The 22,696-nt window shown below is 47.4% G+C and overlaps 1 protein-coding gene across 3 annotated transcripts in view; it reads left to right on the top strand.

The window, feature by feature from the left end:
* Window positions 1-22,696, top strand: part of INPP5D (inositol polyphosphate-5-phosphatase D) — a 139,076-nt gene that overhangs the window by 112,759 nt on the left and 3,621 nt on the right. The window contains exons 23-28 of one of the 3 annotated variants that reach the window (XM_020972101.2): window positions 3,942-4,029; window positions 10,301-10,450; window positions 12,257-12,353; window positions 14,936-15,214; window positions 19,606-20,206; window positions 22,407-22,554. In XM_020972101.2, coding sequence (XP_020827760.1) covers window positions 3,942-4,029; window positions 10,301-10,450; window positions 12,257-12,353; window positions 14,936-15,214; window positions 19,606-20,206; window positions 22,407-22,463 — 1,272 coding nt within the window. In that variant the 3' untranslated portion in view covers window positions 22,464-22,554. Of the gene's footprint in view, window positions 1-3,941; window positions 4,030-10,300; window positions 10,451-12,256; window positions 12,354-14,935; window positions 15,215-19,605; window positions 20,207-22,406; window positions 22,555-22,696 lie in introns of those variants that run through there. The other 2 variants (XM_020972102.2, XM_020972103.2) reach the window with 2 other exon arrangements.

Raw genomic sequence — 22,696 nt, 5'->3', positions numbered from 1 at the left:
GCCAGTGACTTATTTTATAGGTGAGAATACTGAGACCCAGGGAGAGGAGGGGACACTTGAACAGAGCCCTCTGTCCTCCTTGCCCAAGGCTCTTTCCACAGCCTTGCTGATTCACAAAGTGATGAGGGAGACTAGAGAAGTCTGCTTGACTCATGTTTGTGAGTTGCAAGTAAGAGAAAATTTGATGTTCTTAAGGGTAAAATTAAAGGTTTTGGGGGGAATATGAATGGAAAACATTTAGACATAACTATTATGGAGCAAAATCAGAGCTCATTGCAAAGCAATTGCTCCTGTCTTGAGGACCCCAATCCTGGCCTGGAGGGCTTTAGAAGACTCTAAATATCAGTCAATTTTAGATTATTTTACCAGGAGGGAGATGGAGCTGCTTCGGACCTTCCTGGCAATGTGCAGATGAGGTTACGCTCCAGAGGAGAAACAGCTATGAAACAGAGCTCTCTCAAGCCTGAGGAATAAGCCTGCAGGGCTTCAGAGAGAACTTTTAAGCCATCAGTCACAGAGAAGAATGACAGGCCCTTTCAACTAAGTTTGTCTCACCTCCAAAAGGAAAAAGGCTCACCCAGGTTGACCTGTATGTTAATTCATTTAAAACAGATGTGGGGAAAAGACAGGCAAATCCGAATTTCAAGTACCAGCCCATGTTTCAAATGACATGGACTGACTTACAGAGCCTTGTTTCTAGATTGGGTGTGGATTCCTGGAAAACCAAATTCAAACTTGAATTCAGCCAGTGCTTCTTCATCATGGAGTCTCTCAGAGTTGGAAGGGCCCTCAGAGGCTCCCCTCCCCTCCCTTCCCTTCCCTTCCCTTCCCTCCCCTTCCCTCCTCTCCCCTCCCCTCCCCTCCCCTCCCCTCCCTCCTCTTCCCCTCCCCTCCCCTCCCCTCCCTCCACAGCTTCCCTGACCATCAGTTAATCAGCAAGGATTTATTCAGCACATATTCTGTGCTGAGCACAGTGGTAGTGCTGGAGATACAAGATAATCGAGGAAACACCTCCTGCCCTCATGGAGTTTCTACTCTAGAGGGGTCAAGGGGGAAGAGTATCATCAGCTTCTGTTGGAAGACCTTCCCTACTTTACCCGCTTAGGCAGTCAGTGTGGCATGTGAAAGCCTACTAAGTGCAGAGAACACTTAGCCATCCAGGGAGTTAGGAAAGATGTAGCTCCTGCCCTCATGGAGTTTCTGTTCTGGTAAGGGAATACTTACCAGATAACTACGATGCATCGGAAAGGGGCAAAACAACGTGTCTTTCAGCAAAACTGTGATTTGTTCAGTCGTTTTCAGTTATGTCTGACTCTTTGCAGCCCCCGTTAGGGTTTTCTTGGTAGAGATCCTGGAGTGGTTTGCCATTTCCTCCTCCAGTTCATTTTACAGATGAGGAAACTGAGGCAAACAGAGATAAGTGACTTGCCAGGATTGCACAGGTAGTAAATGTCTGAGGCCGGATTTGAACTCATGGAGTCTTACTGACTCCAGACCTGACATTCTATCCACTGCACCACCTAGCTGCCCTTCTAGCTCGGTGCAAATGGGGACATTGGTCATGGTACTGATTTGGGGGGTCTTTCTCTTCCAAGAGACCACCAGCCTATACAGCTCCAGAGTTTTGTACCATAATACCCTTCTTCCAGGTCATCTTCCTTCCCCTCCCCAACCCTTTTTAGAGCAGGTTTGCCCCTCTGTGGGCTTTCATCTTCTCCTTCCTCCTCTCAGTCCCCACCTACCCCTATACACACATGCCTGTTTTTCCCCAGAGGAAAAAGCTTTTAGTTACAGCTCTTGAGAGAGTCTAAGTAACCCGAATGCCTTTAGCCTTCAGATCCCGAGGGCCTAGCCAAGTGCCTGGCACATAGTAGACATTTCATAAAAAATAGGTGTTTGATAATGGATTGATTCCAGGCAAACTCTCAGGAACCCCCAAGTTTTTGCAGCTGTTCATCGGCCTCTGGCTGGCAGAGGACAAGGCCCCTCCCAGCCTCTTTCCTGTCCTGCTATGTTTCCGGCACCCTCAGGCTAGTGGCGTACCTGCTTTCTGAGTATGGTCTTTTGGTCACTAGCGTGCCCACCATGACGTCCTCTGTGACTGGCCCCATTAGAAATTATTACGATAACGTTGCTGTTCTTACCACCAACAAAGCCCCAGACCACTAAGCAGAGCTTTTTATAGGGTTGATGGGGGCTCAGCCCTGGAGACAGTCAGTAAACACATCAGAAGGCCACCATCTTGATGCTGCAGTCACTCCTGCCACCCACGCTGCTCACAAACCCTGCCCCTCACACTTTGGTAAATGACCTTTGTGAATTGTGTTGGAAAAAACAAGGTCATCTCTTGGTGGTCAGCTCTTTGTCAAGTGAATCTCTTCACACGTGGCTTGATCAGTTCTCAGACATCCATTGACCCATCAGGCCCATGCTAGACTCCTTTTCCTGTGTGGCAGGGCTGGCCAGAGCTTGACGTCTGCTGACTTCACCTTGAGAACACAGGACCTCCTCCACTCTGCCATGAGGCATCAGACCATTGTGGAGGGAGCTGGCTAAGATGCGGCAGATTTCCTGAAGCGGAAAACCTGTGGGAAGCTTCCAGATACACCAGAACTAAACTAACTGGCCACAGTCTTAGGGGAGCAGATGTAAAACAAGCGAGTCTGACCCCAAGGTCCTGCACAGCCAGCTGTGGGGGAGAATGGGGAGTAAGGGAGTCCCCATCACTCATAAGAAATCAACTCACCTCTCTGGGCCTCGGTTTCCCATTTAATTTGACTCAACAGGAATTTAATTTTTTTCAATCATATATTTATTTGGAATCTTTGTTTTTTCAAATCTTGAGTTCCAAATTCTCTCCCTTCCTCCAGCCCTTCCCTCACTCATTGAGAAGACACACGGTGTGCTGACAATTATATATGTGAAGACATGCTTAACATGCATTTATGAAGTGCCTACTGTGGGCCGGGCCAGGCCAAGAGCCCAGGATGCAAAGATAAAAGGAAATAGGGCTTCCTTTCAAGGAACATACATTCTTCTGGGGGAAACAACACACACACACACACACACACACACACACACACACACTTGCGTATACGTATGTGTAAATCCTAAACAAATGCCAGGTAGTGTCTGAGAGGAAGATCATGGGCCTGATGTAAAGGACAGTTCATTAACAACAGAACTAGGAATCCAGAGGGCCCGATGGGAAGAGGGGGACAGGGCCACCAGGGGGCCCCTCCATGTCTCAATTTATTACTTATGATAGTGAATAAGCCCCCATGCAAATTCAATTAGACTCATTCCAACAAATAGTTATTGAATGCCTGCTATGTTCAAGGAGAGGTATTGTGCCAGAAGGCTTGCTCTGAGGAATCCCTCAGATATCTAGAATTTTGGCCTGAGAGATATGGACGTCATTGATAATGAAGGAAAGATCACGCCTTCTTGTCTCCACACCAGAGGGTTGTTGGAGCCAACTCAAAACTACTGGAGAGCCAATTGTTAAATTTTCAATTTGAACATTTACATTTCAGAAATTGGCAAACACTACGAATCAGACCTTGGTTTACTATTCTATTGATTACCTATCCTTGAGAAAGGGTTAATAATTCAGATTAAGCTTTAAAATGTGTCTCTGTATACTTTTTTTTTTCTGGAGAGATGGTTGTTAAGCATTTTCCACCACACTTATGTCATTAGATTAGGAGGGACCTCTGAAGCCACCTAGTCTGGCCCTTCCTCACCTGAACAAGAGTCTCTGCCACATCCAGCATTCTTTCTACCATCCCCCACTGTCAGTTCCATCCCGCTTCCAGCCTCTTGGTCCTGGGGCTCACCAGGAACTCAGAAGCTGAGGATTCTGGGTTCTGTGCAGGAGAGCCTCCTCCCTCTGCCTCTCCCTCACAGTGCTCATCCCACCACCTTGTCTTTGTGTGCAGTTGACCCCTATCATCTCTGACCCTGAGTACCTGTTGGACCAGCACATCCTCATCAGCATTAAATCATCGGACAGCGATGAATCCTACGGTGAGTGCTCTGGGGAAGGTGGCCTGGATGGGGAGGAGCCGCATGAGGACTGAAGGAGGGGGTGGTGGGTGCCTTCCCTGCTTCCCCACACCCCTACCCGTGCCCTGGCAGTCCTCCCATTTCAGATACCGATCTCTTTCTCCCACACTGCGTTCTGAGGCCAGTCAATGTCAACCCTTTCTCACTGGCTCCTGTCTTCCACTCGTTCACCTAAACTCAAAAGATTCTAAGACCCAAGGTTGGAAGCCCCTTAGAGATCATCTCGTCCAATGCCTTCACATGACAGAATAGGAAACTGAGGCCCAAAAAGTAACTGGATCAAGGTGACAGAGGTGGTAAATAGCAAAGCCAAGATGTGAACTCGGGGCTTTTGAAATTCTGCCTCTGTAACTTACTACCTGTGTGACCTTAGGCAAATCACTTGACATCTCCAGGCCTTGGGTCTGTCAGATGAGGAGACTGGACAAGATGGATGGCCTATGAGGTCCTCTCTGTCTCTGAATCTAATGACAAGGGTTTGGTTTGGTTTGCTTTGGTTTTTGATTGATTTGGTCTTTTTGGACACTGACAAGATCACAGAAGGAAATCCCCATCTGGGGAACAGTTTACTTTGAATCACTCTGAAGAGCAGTGTTGGAGTGGTGAGAGCCCTGAACAGAGTGGGGAAGACCTGGGTTCAAATCCTACCTCAGGCACCTGCTAGCTGTATGACCCTGAGTTATGTCACTGAACTGCTTTGTGCCTCAGTTTCCTTATCTGTAAAATGAAGGGGTTAGACTCAGTAGTCTCTAGGTCCCCTCCAGCTTGAGGTCCTTGATTCCATGAACCTACTCCCCCGATTGTTGTGTGGCTCCAATGGCATCGCATCTGTAAAGTGCTTTTTGTTTTTAAGGCAATCAGGGTGAAGTGACTTGCCCAGGGTCACCCAGCTAGTAAGTGTCTGAGGCCACATTTGAACTCAGGTCCTCCTGACTCTAGGGCCGGTGCGCTATCCACTGCAGTGCCACCCAGCTGCCCCGGTAAAGTGCTTTTTGAAAGCATAAGGAGGTCTAAGTCAGCTGTTATTCTTGAGATGGTGTGACAGCCCTCCCTCCTCCCCCTGGGCCTCATCAGGTCATCTGATCTGTCACCTGGGTCCCAAACTTGACGTTGGGTCAGGCTGAACTTGCTCCCTGAAGAGCAGAGGCAGCAGCAGGAGGGACAACAGTGGGTCCTCATGTCCAGGCACTGCCCCCTGGGCTGCAGCCCTGCTACCCCACTCTGACCGTCACCTGGAGAATGCTCTTGTGCCTTCCCATTCCAAGGCCCCACAGCAAGCCTCCACTCCCTCACTACCATCCCGTGCCTCAGATGCTGTGTCCTTACCCCTCGCCATCTTCCCTTTCTACTTTTTAGCCTCCAGTCAGGTCAAACACTGCTGTTAAAACCCTCCCCTTCTTCTGGCTGGACAAGAATAGCAGCTGACATGTATCTGGCACTTTGAGGTTTGCAAAGTATCCTCTCTTTTGATCCTCTGGCTAATAAATGCTCATTGGGTTGGATTGAATCCTCACATCTCATTCCAGGGCTGTGAGGGTTAATATCCTCCTTCCATAGATGGGGCCCAGGAAGCCAGAGTGATTAAAGGACATGCCCAGAGCCAGTTAGCCAGTTCATAATTCACTCAGTGCCCTTCTGTGCCAGGCACTGTGCTGGGCACCTGAGATAGATAAAAATGAGACAGTCCCTGCCCTCAAAAAGCTTCTGTTCTTTGGTTAAAGACATAGTCTATGATCTGACAATGCTGGCTTCCTTGTTCCTGACACAAGATTCTCCACCTCCCAACTCCTGGAATTTTCCTGGTGTCCCTATGCCTGGAAGGCTCTCCCTCCCACCTCCACCTCCTGACTTCCTTATCTAAACAGAAGAAGGGGACGGTTTTGACAGCAGTCCCAGCTCAAATCCCTCCTTCCTGATCCCTCTTCATTCTATCACCTTCCCTCTGAGATTACCCCCAATTCATCCTACATATATCTCTTCAGTCCATAGCTATTTGCATGTTGCCTCCCCCAACAGACTGGGAGCTCCTTGGGAGCAGAGACTGTCTTTTGCCTCTCTTTGTCTTCCTAGTGCCTAGCATATGGTAGGTACTTAATAAATGCCTTTTGACTTGACTATAGAGGGAGACAATATGTATACATATGAGCATATGCAAATATATGCAAACCATATAACATATATGCAAATTTGAGGTAAATGAGTCATAGGTAGAAACAAGCTCCGGAGAGGATCAGAAAAGGCTTCGTGTTGAAATGGTGCTTGAGGTGATGTCTGAAGGAAACATCGGAGGCTGAAGCAATGAGGGAGTGTATTTCAGGCATGGGGGGCAGCCAGTGCAAAGCTTTGGAGGTAGGATGTGAGATGTCATGTGCGAGGAGCAGAGAGAGGCCAGTCCAACTGGAGCGCAGAGTGTAGAAAGGTGAATGAGACAGAACAGAGCTGGAAAAATAGATTGAGCTAGCTCATGAAGGCTTTAAAAACCAAACAGTGCACACAAGTCAAGGCATCCCCCTTGTGATGTCATTGGTCCTCCTGGAGAACAGAACAAGAGCCTCTGAACATCTGAATCTGAAGGCAATAGGGAGCCACTGAAGTTTATGGAGTATGAGAGTGACTTGGTCAGACCTGCCCTTTAGGAACCACTTCAGCAGCTCTGTGGAAGGACTGGGAGAGGAGGGGGAAGATGTAAGGCAAGGAGATCAAAAGAAGGTAAACCAGAGGTGAAGGAGGCCTGAATTAGGGGGGTTGCTATGTGAGTAGACAGAAGGAGAAGACATCTGAGCTGTAATAGAGATAGAAACAGTAGCATTTGGCCATTGATTGGATGTGTGTGTGTGTATATGTGTGTGTGTGTGTGTGTGTGTGTGTGTGTGTGTATATGTGTATGTGTGTGTGTTTCATATATATGGCATGGTTATGAACCTGAGAGACTTGAAGGATGATATTGCCCTCAAGAGAAATAAGGAAGTTTAGGGAAGGGGAAGGTATGGAGAGAAAGAGGATGAATTCCATTTTGGACATACTGAGTTGGAGATGTCTATGGTGCATCTGATTTGTCCAGTAGGTGACATGGGACAGAAGAGAGCTATGGATGAGCTCAGGAGAGAGCCTATGGATGGATCTATAGATCTAGATCTAACCAACAGAGAGATGATAAATTAAACTCATGGGAGTTGATTAGGTCACCAAGCAAGAGAAGAAAGACAGACCCTTGACATCCATATTTCGGGTGTGGGATATGGATAATGAACGAGCAAGAAACTGAGAAGGAGCAGTCAGGCAGAAGCGGACCAGGAGATTGTAGCTTCACAAAGGGGAAAAGAAGAAAAATGTCTGGAAGAAGGTGATCAACATTATCAGATACTGCAGAAACACTGAGGAGGATGAAGACAGAAAAAGCCATCAGATGTGGCAACTAAGAGATTGTTGGTTATGGGTGTTGATTTTGTTTGACCGTGAACAATTATTGAGAAGGTTTTGTTTTTCTTTTTTCTTTTTTTTATGCTTCTCTTTTTCCCAATGAGGAGTCAGGTGAGAGGGAGAAAAAATAAATATCTGTTAATTTTTCAAAATTAAATTTTGGAGAGAGCAATTGAGTAATTATATCAGAAGCCATATTGCAAAGGGTTGAGAAGGGAGAAGGATAGTAAAGGCAATGATCACAAACAGCTTGTTCTAGTTTAGCTGAGAAAGAGAGGAAAGATATAGGGCGATAGTTTGAGGGGATGGCAGGATTACATAAGGGTTATTTAAGAATGGAGGAGACTTGTGTGTATTTGTAGGTGGAAGAAAAGGAATCAGTAGATGGGGAAAGAGCAAAATTTAATGACAGAGTAGGGATGATCTGGAGGCAATCTGTTCAAGAAGGTGGGAAGGAGGGGGTCAAGGATGTATGTCAAGGGATTGCCCCAGGTGAGGAGAAAGGCCAGATCTTCATGAAAGGCAGGAGTGAAGAAGAAGAAAGTTGGGGATCTGGGGGCTTTGAAAAATAGAGGAGAGAGGAGGGAGGGACCTCCTAGAGTAAGATATCTATTTTCTTAATAAAGTAGGAGGTGAAGTCCTACCTAAGAGGGTGGGTAGAGGAGATGATGGGCCAGGCTTGAGAGGAGAAGTGCTTCAGTGGGGAGCTGGGTAGGGAACGACAGCCAGAGGGTTCCTGGAGCCAAGATTTCTACCCAGGCCTTCTGGCTTCAAGCTCAGTGTTATTTCTACTACTCCACTTTCCACCAGCTCATTTCCTGCTTCCCTACTTGCCAAAGTTCAAGGACCAGGACTAAGTGATTGAGGGAGATTCTGGTTGGGAGGTGGGTGGAGGGGGTGGAGGAATAGTAGTGGTCAGACACCTCAAAGGGAGACTGAGCAACTCGAGTCAGGAATGATGTTTGTCCCTGACAGGACTCTTGGGAGGTCTTGAAAAAGTCCTGAGGCACTTCAGGTATGGCGGCTGTCGTTGATTCTTAATGCTTCTCCATCCTGTCCCTAGCGTATTTGGTTGGTTCTGCCACTGTCCAGTTCAGTAGCTTCCTCTCTCCATTCCATTTAATCAACAAACATTATGAAGCACCTACTATGTGCCAGGCACTGTGCTGGGGATACAAAGAAAAGCAAAACCAGTCCCTGCCCTCAGGGAGCTTATAGTCTAATGCAGGAAAGAGAATGTAGCATTATAGTCACTTTATTTAGGTCCCAATTCTCTCTCTCTGAGATCCTTTCTCCTTTCATCTACTCCTTATAAAACATGTCAGTACCAGTCATTGATTTGGAGCTTGACGGACCTGGGTTCAAGCCTCAGCTCTAAGCCTTCCTTGCTATGTCTTCACCTTTCTCAGCCTCAGTTTCATTATCTGTAAAAGGAGGATAATAATGCTTGCCCTGCCTGCCTCTGAAGCCTGTGGTGAGGAAAGAGGTTGGTAAATCAAGTGCTGCAGCAGCTCTGGAAGCCATAAATAACCCAGTAACCATGGTGATGGACCCAGTGATGCTGCTGGACTTAGTCACAAACACTGGGCTGGAGTGCCAGCTTTGCCACTGGTTGGTTGACGGTGGGACCGAGGTGCACCCCTTAGCCTCTCTGACCCTCACTTCCTGATCTGAAAAACAGCTAATACCCATAGTTCTACCTTCAGAGAGTTGTTATGAGGCCCAAATGAGAAAACATAGGTAACACTTTTTGTGAACCATTAAGTACTGGATAATCAACCGTTATTGGTGTCTTCAACCCACTCCTCCCCCACCTAGCTCTGCTTTCTCTCTCTGAGCTGGGCGCCCTTCAAGGGATGGCCTAACTTCATGGTTCCAAGTGACCTGACTCAGGTGAACCCCATCCTCTTCCTACTGAATGAGCACTGAGGCATGCCCGCGGAGCCCCAGCCCACAGTATTAGAGAGAGTGTGGTGCCCGAGAGAGGCAGCCGAGGACCAGAGAAGGAAGCACAGTCAGATTTCCAAAAGACGGGTCGGATTGGACTCTGAAAACCAGACGCCAGTGAGCTTGGCTTGGATTCCCAAGCATGTTTTAGGATGAATTGGTTAGTGACTGACCTAGAAGCAGTGAGAAGAAGGTACAAAAAGTCAGATTTAGGCTTCCCAACACTGAGCTGGCCAGGAGGAGGATGGGCAGACTCCCGGCCACCAGGAGGCTTCACTCAGAGGCTGGATTATAATGGGGATTCTTTGGGACTGGATGAGACAGCTGCTGAGGTCTCTCCCAACTCCAAAAATCTGGAATTCCCCTTTTGTCCCCACAGTACTTTCTGCTGCCAAATTCCATTTCAAAGCTTGTTTCTATCAAGAAATGTGCATGGCACCCCCTGAGCTCTTCTCTCACATTCTCATCTTGTTCATTTTTAGCTTATTTGTTTGGTTTCCTCTCTAAGACCCTTAGAAACTGGGACCTTTGGAGATGCCATTTTCTCATTTAATGCTATTTTACAGCTGAATTTGGAGGCCCATCCAGTCAGGCCTCAGCCATTCCCTCTTTCAGCTCCTATAGGGAAGGGCCAGAGATAGGCTTTCATGGAGATGGCTGTATACTGGGTGGGACAAGAGTACGGCTAAGCCTAGCTGAAGGGCTGTAGAAACCTCAAAGGGCAAAGCCCTGACCCTGACTGCCCTCCCCCCACCTACTTCATTCCACCTTCCTCTTCAGCAACATGTGGGACCAAAGATTTTCTTGCCTTCCGCGGAAATGGCTGAATTCTTCACATCCATCTAACATCTATCTCCTCCTGCAGGTGAAGGCTGCATTGCTTTGAGATCCGAAGCCACTGAGTCCTTGGTTCCCATCTATACTGCCCTCACCCACCATGGAGAGATGATGGGTCACTTCCGAGGGGAAATTAAGCTGCAGACCTCCCAAGGGAAGAAGAGAGAAAGGCTGTACGGTAAGGCAGGATGAGGATGCGGGAGGGGGATGGCTTCCTCATCAGGAGGCTTGCTACTGTGAACCAATGTCAGTGTAGTTTACCTTAGCAAAGTTGAAACATTTTTCTGCCAAGACACTCACCTCCTTTATAGAGAAGAATAGAATAGAATAGAATAGAATAGAATAGAATAGAATAGAATAGAATAGAATAGAATAGAATAGAATAGAATAGAATAGAATAGAATAGAATAGAATAGGAGTGGGGAGGGGAGAAGAATGAAATACAGTCACAGATTTAAAGCTGGAAGTGACCTCAACAATCACCTCTAACTCCCTCTTTTCTTTTCTTTTCTTTTCTTTTCTTTTCTTTTCTTTTCTTTTCTTTTCTTTTCTTTTCTTTTCTTTTCTTCCTTCCTTCCTTCCTTCCTTCCTTCCTTCCTTCCTTCCTTCCTTCCTTCCTTCCTTCCTTCCTTCCTTCCTTCCTTCCTTCCTTCTTCTTCTTTCTTTCTTTCTTTCTTTCTTTCTTTCTTTCTTTCTTTCTTTCTTGGCTAGGCAATGGGCTTAAGTGACTTGCCCAGGGTCACACAGCTAGTAAGTGTTCTGTGACTAAGGCCGCATTTGAACTCAGGTCCTCCTGAATCCAGGGCTGGTGCTCTATCCACTGTGCCACCTAGCTGCCCCTCCTCATTTAAAAAAAAGTTCTATAACCCCCTCATTTTACAGATGCTGAAACAAGCCCTAGGGAGGTTGTGGCTTGCCCAGAATAGTAAATGATGAAATTGGAATTTGAACCCCAGGCCTCTGACTGCACATGCAGCATGCTTCCCACTGTCCCATGCTAGACCACAGCCAAGGAGCACAGACTATACCAGGAGAGCAGAGAGAGCAATAGAGGGTGTTTCCAGTAACTACTGTGTTGTAAAAGCAAAAGGCATTAAAACCACTTTTTAAAAAATAAAGATAAATTTCAAGAGTGGGGCTAGATAGTAATTGTTCACTCAGCCATTTGCCCCCAACTCAAGCTCTACGTTCCTGTGATCCCATGCTTTGGGACGACACTGGGGGAAAAAGCTGTGAGATAAATCAACCAAGTGCTTATTATTGGTTGAATTATCTCCTTTTTCTTCATTTCCATCAAGTTTGGAAGCTTTAAAGGAGATTCAAATGGGCATTTGTTGTGAATCTTTAGCACCAGGCAGTCAAGTGTGCCTCTTGTGCTCTGGCAGAACTTGGCAATGCTCTGACAGGTGCCAAGGGGCCCAAACACTAGTTAACTAAAGATGCCTTTGGTTTATGATCTTGGAAATTGGGCGGCTTCCCATCTGCATCCTGCCTTTCATTTGCTTCTGCTCAGAGTCTACTCAGAAAGCTTCCCAAAACATGGCTTATCCTGTGGACTTCAAAGTGGCTTCTTTAGTTAGAGGAATATCCCAAAATCTTTCTAGAAAGGCAGTGAGTACATTTCTCCCGCCGGACACTTCCTCTGTCTTGGTGGATGAATCCCTTCAGCAGGGCAGCAGGCTGGATGGGCAGCAGCTTGGAGCAGCTGGGGTGCGTTCTCCTATGGCCTCTGGCTTCTCAGAGTTGCTAACCCAGCTCTTAACAGGCCCTCCTAGCAAAAAAAAAAAAAGTTGTTCTTTTAGAGAAAAAGCTTCCCTTTGCCCTCATTGCATGGGGCAATTTGCCAAGACATCGTCATTGGAAAAACTCTGCCGGAGGCTCAGACCCTGAGGACCCCTGCTAATGGCCAGTGCCAAGGGTGGCAGGAAAGCAGAGGAGTCTGTCACTGAAAATCTCATTTCCTTTTTTAACCCTTTTCTTCCAGACTTTGTGAAGACAGAGCGAGATGAGGCCATTGGGCAGAAGTCCCTGAAGAGCCTCACTAGTCACGATCCCCTCAAACACTGGGAGTGTCCCTCCAGGTAGGTAGTGGATGCGACCACATCATTTAGAACAGCCTGGGAAAGTGCATGGGGGAAGGCTTGGAGATCTGGGGCCTGGCAGAAGCTCCACTAGGCCTAGAAGAGCTCTAGAGGAAACTCCTGCCACTGGCCGACAGCTCCCCAGTGGATTCAGTGTCCTGCGCCCCTCCTCGGCTTCTCCAGACTCTTTCATCCCCCCTCAATCCTCTCAGGGCCCTGCTTGGCGAGCAGGATTCGCCAGGGGCTCCTTCTCTTCCTCTTCTCACCTCCCGTGACTCACATGCCTTCTCCCACTCTCTCCTTCCTTGTCTTTCCCAAAGAGGCTGTTAGGCAGTCATTGACTCTTCATCACCCCGTGGACCATGCTATCCATGGGGTTTTCTTGGCGAAGATACTGCAGTGATTTGCCATTTCCTTTTCCAGTGGATTAAGATAAACAGGGATGAAGTGACTTGCCCAGGGTCACACAGCTGGTGTCTGAGGCCAGAGTGTGACTCCAGTCTTCCTGACTCCAGGCCCTGTGCTCTAGCCACCGAGCCACCCAGCTGCCCCTCATGAAGAGGCAGCCCTTCTCTTGGCAAAGACGGGACCTTCTACGTGAACCCACGATCCCATCCCATCTTCTTTAGCAGATTGGCCCCTGTCATTATCACTCATTCTTCCCACTCTCTTATTATTATTTTTAAAAAATTATTTATTGTAATTATTTTTGAAAGCCTGGGTCTCCCTGTCTCACTCAGGCTGGAAGTACAGTTGTACAGGCCCAGTCCTATGACTGGGCATCATAGGAGCTTTGAGCTGATCCATTCCTGGGCTGGCCCAGTTCTAGCCTCCTCAGGCCACCTGACGCCGGCCCCCACCCACGCTCCCAGCAGTGTAGACAACAGGTCTGTACAGCCCCCTGCATCTTCTGGCCCCAAAGAGGTTCAACAGCCTCAGCCTCCCTCTGTACTATTCTTTAGCCTTTTCCTAGCCACTGGCTGCTTTTTCCTGCTGCCCACAAACACATTTATGTCCCCATCTTTTAAAAAATGAACGATCCAACTACCCTCCCTAGTTATTGTCCTATAGATTTCCTTGCCTTCATGGCCAGAATCCTTGAAAAGACCCCCAGTAATTGGGTCCTTTTTCCTCTCTCTTCTAAACCCTCTCTAGTCTGGCTTCTGGAAGTGCTCCTGCTAAAACTGCTAGTGAGCTCTTACTTACCAGACCGAGTGACCTTCTTTCCCTCCTCATCCTTCCTGATCTCTCGGTAACATTGGTACTGTCAAAGTCCCTGGCACACACCAAGTGCTTATAAGATTAAAGGCTTGTTGAATGACTGACTGACTGCTCCCTTGGGCTCCCAAAGCCCACTGCCGCCATGACCCTAACAGAAGTTTTGGAAAGGGGCAGAAGAACTAGTGCAAGTCAGAAAAAAATGATTACAGAAGGCTTCTAGGGTTAATCTGCATTGATTAGGGCAAAATACTTTTGTTTTTTTGGCAAAATACTTCTACCATGAGCTCTTGGGATCACCCATCTATTACCCTAAGATGTGTGTGTGCACGCGTGGCGCACACACACACACACACACACACACACTCTCACACTCACACCCGTTAATCTTCAGAACTTTGATTCAGCCAGCCTCTTGACTAGAACCACTGATCTCAGTCTCTGCTTGAGGAGGCTGATTGGAAGCCACTTGGGAATCCTGCTGTCTCAATGAAAAAAATCTGCATTCAGGTTAACTGGAAGTCCTGGGGGAAGTGTCCAGGAGCAAGGAAGTCCCTTTTCTCTTGGTCAGAAACCTATGATTATCTTTGCCAATGGCAAGGAGCAGTAGTCCAAATGGCTGATCCAGAATGGGGCATGACTTCAAGGTCACATCTCTCTAACTTCAAGCTGCTGGCTGGTTCACTCTCTGTTGTCTGGGCATTGGATTAGATCTGGGCTCAAAGCCCAATTCTGCTACCTGTGACCCTGGGCAAGTCACTTGACCACTGTGGGCATTAGTTTCCTCAATTGTAAAATGAGGTTATTGGACTAACTGGCTTCTGAGTTTCCTCTCAGCTCTAGGTCTCCGATACTATGAGGCAGCAGTTTTAGAGGGCAGACAAATTATGTTTTACTTAGACTCATATGAAAATTTGCTTTTATTCCTCCTGAACATGCCTCAGCAGAGAGCAATGGAATGAGGTCCAGAGGCAGGTTGGTAAAGCAGAGGAAGCCCAGATTGGGGGAAAACTTGGCTGTAGAATATCCATTAGGTGAATCATGGGTTCCAGAATAATGGGAAATTAATGATCGTCCCAGTGGGACAGTCCTCCCACCTTTCCCTAAAAGAGGGAGAGGCTGAGTCAGAGCTCACCTCTGCCTAGTGTGAGTATTTGTGAGTTCTGCTGCCCACTGCTGTGGACTGGGGCTTGAAGGGGATAAAAGGACAGAGAGGAAGGAAGTCAGAAATTCTTGGGGGAAGCTGGGATCCAAGCAGCCAATGGGCATCTGTACAGAACACTGAGGGATGTGTGTGTGTGTGTGTGTGTGTGTGTGTGTGTGTGTGTGTGTGTGCCTGTCTGCCTGTCTGCCTTCCCTTCCAGAGCTCTTTTCAGTGGCTCCAACTTCACCGAGATCACCAACCCCAACTATCTAGGGATGGGACATTTCAGCCAGCAGATGCCCCTCCACGGGAAGCCTGCCATCACATCTGAGCTGCAGTCTACCTTCTGGAGCTATGATCAGCCTCCCAAAGACAGTCCCCCAGTTCCCAACTGGGGAGAGTCTCCCCCGACCCCACCCTCACAACCCCCATTGTCTCCCAAAAAGTTCCTTCCCAGCTCAGCAAACCGAGCTCCTAATCTCAGGACCCAGGAGCAACTGTGAGTATCATTTTTCATGACCAGATTTACCCTGGTAAGAAGTCAGGGGATTTCCTAGATTCATGGAGCTCAGAGCTGGCATGGGCCTTTGAGGTCACCTAGTCCAACTTTCTCCCCATTACCAGAATCCTTTCTGTAACACCCTGACTACTAGTCATCTCGACTCTGCCTGAATACCTCCAGGCATGGGGAGTTCAATACCTAACAAGAATGCCATTTAGAGCACTGGCTTCAGAGTCAGAGGACCTGGTTTCAAAGCCCACCTGGGATTCTCACTACCTGTGTGACCTCAGACAACTCACTTAGCCCTGTGGGACCTCAGATTCCCCAACTAGAAATTACTGACATTTATATGGCACTTTAAAGTTTGCAAAATGCTTTACAAATATGTCACTTTATCCTAATGGCACCCCAGGGAAATAGGAGCTATTATCCTCATTTTAGAAATGAGGAAACTGAGGCAGCCAGGGTCACTGGGGCAGAATTCACAAACTCAGTTCTTGCTGGCTCCAAGTGGCGTTCTCTGTCTCTGAGATCCCTTCCAGCTGGAGATCAATGCGCCATCGTGGCCAGCTCTCCTTCCTGGACTCTTCTCTGCCTCCCACTGGTCCACATTCTGTCCTCTGGAATCCCACACAGTGAATCTATTCCCTCTTCCACCCACCAGCCCTCCCCAAGCCTGAAGGCAGCTCAGTCTTAACAGCTCCACTCTCTTCCCCGACTTCTCATGAGAGCCCAGGTCTGGCCCCTTTGCCAGCCTAGGCTCCCTCTTCTAGACATGTTCTGGCTCTTCATGTTCCTCCTAAAAAGTCACAGGCTCAGAATCAGAGAGCTGGGAGGGGCCGGGGAGATTATCCCCACTGAGACTCAAGTGGATTAACTTGCCCAAGGCCACACAGCTATCCAGAATAAATAGCAGAAGGGAGATTCGAACTCAGATCTTCTGGCTGAGTACAGGCAGAAGAGAATAGGAGTGTGTGGGGAGAGGGATTCCTCTTGCTGGGTTTCTTTTCTTCTTTTTTTTGAGTCATTTCAGTTGTGTCAGACTCTCCATGACCCCATTTGGAATTTTCTTGGCAAAAATACTGGAGGGGTTTACTATTTCCTTCTCCAGCTCATTTTCCAGATGAGGAAACTGAGGCAAACAAGATTAAGTGACTTGCTCAGGGTCACACAGCTAGTAAGTGTCTAAGGCCAGATTTGAACTCATGAAGAAAAATCTTCCTGACTCCAGGCCTGGCACTCTATGCACTATCGTGCCACCTAGCTGCCCTAGGTGCTGTTATTATCTGTGTTTTACAGTTGAGGAAACAGGCAAATGGAAGTTATGTGACTTGCCCAGGGTCACACAACTATTAAGTGTCTGAGAACCGATTTGAACTCAGGAAGATGGGTCTTCCTGATTCCAAGCCCAGCATTCTATCCACTGCACCACTGGGTCCACACAAGGCAGCTGGAGTGACACACCTTATCACTGCACTCATCAGTCAGCAGACACATGCCAGGCACTGTGCTAAGCCCTGGAGCTACAAAGAAAAGCAAAAACAGTCCCTGCTCTCAAGGACCTTACATTCTAATGGGGGAGACAACCCAGAAATAAATAGTACATACAAGATACAGAGCAACTTCCTCAAGGGGGATTTTTGTAGATGACACCAGCATCTGGGGGACCAGGGAAAGCCTTCTGCTGAAGGTAGCATTGCAACTGAGTCTTAAAGTAATCTTGAAGGATTACTTCAGTGGTAAATCCTAATTACCTTGATGGTTATTCCTAATTAAGCTAAATATTCTTGTTAACTATATGGTATTAAAGGATTGCAAGTACTATCAGTACTAGCTGTGTGACAGTGGGCAAGTCACTTCACCTCTGCCTCAGTTTCCTCATCTGTAAAATGGTTAGGACAGCTAGGTAACACAGTGGATAGAGGGCCTGGCTTGGAGTCAGAAAGTTTCAGTTTCATGAGTTCAAATCCAGCCTCAGGTACTTGACAGCTGCGTACCCCTGGGTAAGTCACTTCACCCTGTTTACCTTAGTTTCCTCATCTGGAAAATGAGCTGGAGAAGGAAATGGCCAACTACTCCAGTATCTCTGCTAAGAAAACCCCAGATGTGGGGAGTCAGACGTGGCTGAAACAGCCCTGAACAGCAAGAACAAAATAGTGCGAGCAGGAGCACCTGCCCCCCAGGGTCGTCCTGAAGCTCAAATGAGATAGCATATGTAAAGAGCTTTGCCAGCCATGCAGCATTATATGAATGTTAGTTAGCTCTTGTTAAGGAAGCCAAGAATTCTTTCAGCCAGAGTTGGGGGCGGGGAAGGACAGCAAATGCAAAGGCACAGAGGTAGGAGATTAAGTGAATCCATTCGTCTAGATGCAGACAGGCCCAGTCTGCAGACAGCTGGTCACCTCTTGGTGGACACTACATTTCTATGAATGGCACCCAAGATTTAGGAATGATTTGGCAAATGAGCTGATCTGGCAATGACCTCACATTCAATTCACAGAGAGCTTGTGGTCAGCCTTTCAAGAAATTTGGGCTCTCTCAGACTAACTTCTGATATGAGGAGCCCACCTAGCTGCCTCCAAGACTAATAGAGGTTAAGTGACTTGCCCAGGGTCACACAGCCAGGAAGTATTTAAGGCTGGATTTGAACTTGGGTCATCCTGACTTCAGGCCTAGAGCTTTATCCTCTGTGCTGTCTCTCTGCCTTCAGCTAATCAGTTGCTTATGGTCAGCACATCAATTTGACAAGCATGTGGAGGATGGATTAGAGAAAATAGAATGGAGGAAGGGAGACCAGTCAGGAAGCTGTTACAAAATAGCCCGGGGAAGGGAGGAGAACCTGAAGTTGAGTGGTAGCTGCGTGAGTGAAGAGAAGGAGTCAGAGGCAAGCAATCACAGGGGGCAGAATCGACAAGACTTGGCACCAGGCAGGCTTTGCTGGTGAGGGAGAGGCAAGGATGGCTCTGAGGTGGAGGACGTGAGTGAAAGGAAGGATAGTGGTGCCATCAACAAAAACAGGAAAGGTAGAGGAGAAGGTGTTGGGGGAGGATGGGTTCTGTTTAGGACACGATGAGCTTGGGATGCCTCTGGGCCATCCAGTTGGAGATGTCCAGTATCCCATTGGATGGGCATGACAAGCTCAGGAGAGGGACAAGGGCTGACCAGACAGACCTTCAAATTGCCTTATACATAGTAGGTGCTTGGGGGAAGGAGAAGGGAATAAGCATTTATTAAGCACCAACTATATGCCAGTTACTATGCTAAATGATTTAATAAATATTATTTCATTTGATCCTTACAACAACCTAGGGAGATAGGTACTATTATTAGCTTCATTTTACAGTTTAGGAAACTGAATCACACTAAGACTAAGTGACTTACCCAGGGTCACACAGTAAGTATCTAAGGCTAGTTTTGAATTCGGGTCTTCCTGACTCAAGGCCCAGCACTGTATTTAAAGCTGTCCCCAATTTATGTTGGATAAATGCTTATTGAATTAAATTTATCTGATAAACACTTGTTGAATTAAATTGAATTTGTTTCAATCCATTATTATTTTTATAATTATCCATGATTTAATAATTATGTTATTATTCAATTTATCCATTATTTCCTTTATCCTTCCTAGCAAACTTTGTAGGGTAAGCAGGGCAGCTATATTTCCTCCCTTTTGCAGATAAGAAAACAGCTTCAGAAGGGGGACTCTTTCTCAGGATCATACAACTAGAAATTGGCAGGGGCAGGGTTTCTTGGAATGATCTTTCCCCCATGTCAGGCACAATTAGGTAAATTCTGCTCGATTTCCACTTTCTTGTTCATGGGCTCTCATGCTCTGGGAGAGTAGGTTGCAGAATACTTTCCAAAGGCATCCGTTAAGATCCCATCCGGGTCAGGTGTCCCATGACTTGCATGGCAAGAAGCCACTCCTCCAAAGAATGTCTGAATCAGAGATTGCAGTGAGTCAGAAATGGCTGGTAGGAAGGGCAAGAGGAGGGAACCAGTTTTCACTGTCCTTGGTTACAAAGTGAAGAAATGCTGTCTCTTGTTCAAATTCTTACAAGGGCCTGACGTTTAGAAGGTGCCTGGTAAAATTGGGCAGGACCTCAGAGCCATCTAGTCTAACTCAGCATGAATCCCTCAGTACACCTGACAAGTATTCACCCAACCTTAGCTTGAGGATCCCCAGTGGCAGAGAGCTCCCTCCCTCCCTAGGCAGCCCACTACACTTTGAGATCATTCTTAGGGTTAGAAAGTTTCTGTTGGAGGTAAATTGAATTGCATCATCCCCCTGATTTCGTTCAACTCTGTGTATTCTCCTTTCTGTGTTTGTGACTTTCTAACTTGATCCTCTTCCATTCATCTTTTTCCTTTTTCTCCATTGGCTACAGGCCCAGTGACTTGGGGAAGAGCATGGCGGATCCCTTGCCGATGGAGGAACAGCAGACCACGAAGCCGGAAATGTTTGAGAATCCACTGTATGGGTCTGTGAGTTCCTTCCCTAAGCCAGTGCCCAGGAAAGAGCAAGAGTCCCCCAAGGCCTTGAGGAAGGATCGGCCAGCCTGCCCAGACCCCGGAGCTCCATCTCCAGCCATCATCCTCACGAAGCCCCCAGAAGGCGAGGGCAGCAAGTTGGCCAGCCGGCAGATCTCTGCCCCTTTCCTCCCCGTTCCCAGGATGCGCTCCTTTACCTGTTCCTCCTCTGCAGAGGGGAAGACCACATCAGGAGGGGAAAAGACCCAGGGAAAGCCCAAACCTCCCACCCCCTCAGAAACTCCAGTCCCAGCCAAGAGGCCAGTCAAGCCTGCTAGGTCTGAAATGAGTCAGCAGGGGAATCCAGGACAGACAAATAGGCCTCCTCTGCCTGCCAAGAGTCCGGCTGTGTTACACCTGCAGCATTCCAAAGCCCGGGACTACCGGGAGAGTTCTGAGCTCCCGCACCATGGGAAACACTGGCCAGAGGAAGGGCCAGTCAGCAGGACTTCGATGCAGGTAAGTGAGGAAGAGAACAAGACGGGAAGGGAGGGACTGGACCCATCAGAGGCATGAGTCATCAGCTGATGCTGGAGAGGAAATGAGGAGGCAGGCCTCTGTTGAAAGGCCAGGGCTGGAATGCTAAGAGGACAGGCCATTGGAGGGAGCCCAAAACTTTAGAGCCATACAACATGAAGGCTCCTTCCCTCCGTGCAAAACAGAAATGACTCACCATCAGAATGTACATTTTGTCTTTGCTGGTGATCGCCTCTTTTACAAGGACATCTCGCTAAGCAGGGTGATCAGAGCATCTCCTAGAATCTCTTGCAAGACAGTGCAGCCTCTGGACCCTGTCCCTTCTTTCCCACTCCTGCAGCCCCCCCCCAGTTTATATCACATTGCCTCTGGCCTGAAATAGCCCCCAAATAACCTCCCTGCCTCCAGTCTCTCCTTGTACTAATCCATCCTCAAGATGCCGCAAGATTAAAGTTTCTAGTGGACAGCTCTGGTCATACTACTCACCTGCTCAAAAACCTTTGGTGGATCCCTCCTGTCTTCCAAATAAAGCCCATACTTTTTGGAACAGTGCACCAAGTCCTCCATAGTATGGCTCTAATCTAACTCTCCAGTCTTATTATCAGAGCTCTGTGGCACCTGGATCTTGCCCTTTGAAGCATTCAGATCCCTCTCTCATCTCCCCCCTGAAACACCCCAAGAAGAGGGCTCTGTCCATGAGAGGGACTATTTAGAGACCTCTGAGGGTCTTTGAAATGGCCAGGCAGGGCAGAACAGGGCTGAGCAAGGAGGTCTGAGCTAGCCTGGCTTTAAAAGCAGCAGGAGCCCTAGGGCAGCTGTCAGAGCAGCTACTGCCACTGACCTTTCCTGGCAGCTCTGAGCACAGGCTAGCAGGAACTCTGTAAGGCAATTACCATTTCATCTCAACCCCTGGCATGACACTCAAGAACTTCATGGGCTCACCCCCAGCTCTGACATTTCACTTCATGATGACTTCTTCCTTAACCACTCCTTCCCACTCCATCTAGTACCTAGAGCAGCAGTTGTGAGGCTATGTGACCCTCAGCCAGCACCCTGGATGGCTAGCCATGGCCAAGCGCCCCTCCCAATTGTCTCTGCCACCAACCCCATGTCACTGCCAGACCAGTGGCTCGCACTGAGCTGCTTGGCAACAAATACCCTCCAGATCTTTTTTTCACATATATAGCTGCCAAGCCAACTTCCCCCACACCATTCAGTTAAGCTTTTGAACCTAAATTCTGGACTTAGTCCCACTTTTGCCTCATTTTCCAGCATCATTTCATACCCCTTCTCTTTATGTATTCACTGCTTTAATCAAACTCATCTCATGTTTTCCCACCACTGGGCCTTTCCCTACACAGTCCAGCAGACCCAAAATGCGGGCTCTTCTTCGTTGTCTCAACTTCCCCCTGTTAAATTCCACCCCATCCTTCAATGTAAAGTTCAGGTACCACACCCCCATAGAATCTTCCCAGACACACGTGAGCTCAACTTCCTTGAATTTGTCATTGTACTTTCTCTGTTCCTTGTCTATCTAGTCAGAGTATTCTGTTTTACTGTATTGTAAACTCCTTGAGGACTGGGACTTGTGTCATTCTTTCTAATCCCTGTTCTTTGCTCAAACGTTTGTTCATCTAAAGCTGGAAAGGACCTCTGAGGTCATGTAATCCAAGCCCTCATTTTAAAACTCAGGGAACAGTCTCAGCAAGGTTAGGTGATTTGCCCAAGATCACACAAATGGCTGACTTGGAATATGAACCCAGACCTCACGACTCTAAAATCTTTGAGTTGAATCTGGATCCTAATTCTGTTTTATAACATGCTTAATAATCTCCTTAATTTTGTGTCATGCACAGATATGAAAAGCATGACTGTGTCATTCAGTAAAAATATCTGACAAGCCAGGGCCATGGACAGAGGTCTAGCATACTCTCTCCAGGTTTATAGAAGTGTTGTCAATACCGTTAGAGCAAGGCCAATCAAGCAATCGCAAATCTATTTACTGGAACGATCACATTTCACCATTTTGTCTGTGCAGACATCATGAGGGACTTTGTCAAATGCTTTGCTGAAACCAGCATATATAGTGTCTATGACATTCCCCTGAGTAATCACAGGATCAGGAGGCTCAGGGATGAATGATGCCCTATAGGTGATCTAGTCCAATCTCCTCATTTTACAGAGGGAGCAAGCTAAGAAGTGGAGAGACAAAGTGACCTGCCCAGTGTTATCCTGGTAGCAAGTACCTGTGCCAGGATTCAAACCTCAGGTTTTTTGATCAAAATTTCATCCCATTTCCACTAAACAATAAAATGCTACTTAAAATAGGATTACTTTTGCATGCTGTATGGATTCATGTTGACTCCTTCTAATCACTTCTTCCTTTTCTAAATGCTGAAAAAGTACCTTTTACTGACTCATTCCACAATTTTGTTGAAGACTTACATCATAATTAACAGATGGCATGTACTA

The sequence above is a fragment of the Phascolarctos cinereus genome, unplaced genomic scaffold (genome assembly GCF_003287225.1).
Source record: "Phascolarctos cinereus isolate Bilbo 61053 unplaced genomic scaffold, phaCin_HiC Scaffold_5;HRSCAF=322, whole genome shotgun sequence".
Classification (NCBI taxonomy): Eukaryota; Metazoa; Chordata; class Mammalia; order Diprotodontia; family Phascolarctidae; genus Phascolarctos; species Phascolarctos cinereus.
This window is presented reverse-complemented; position numbering and strand designations above follow the sequence as displayed.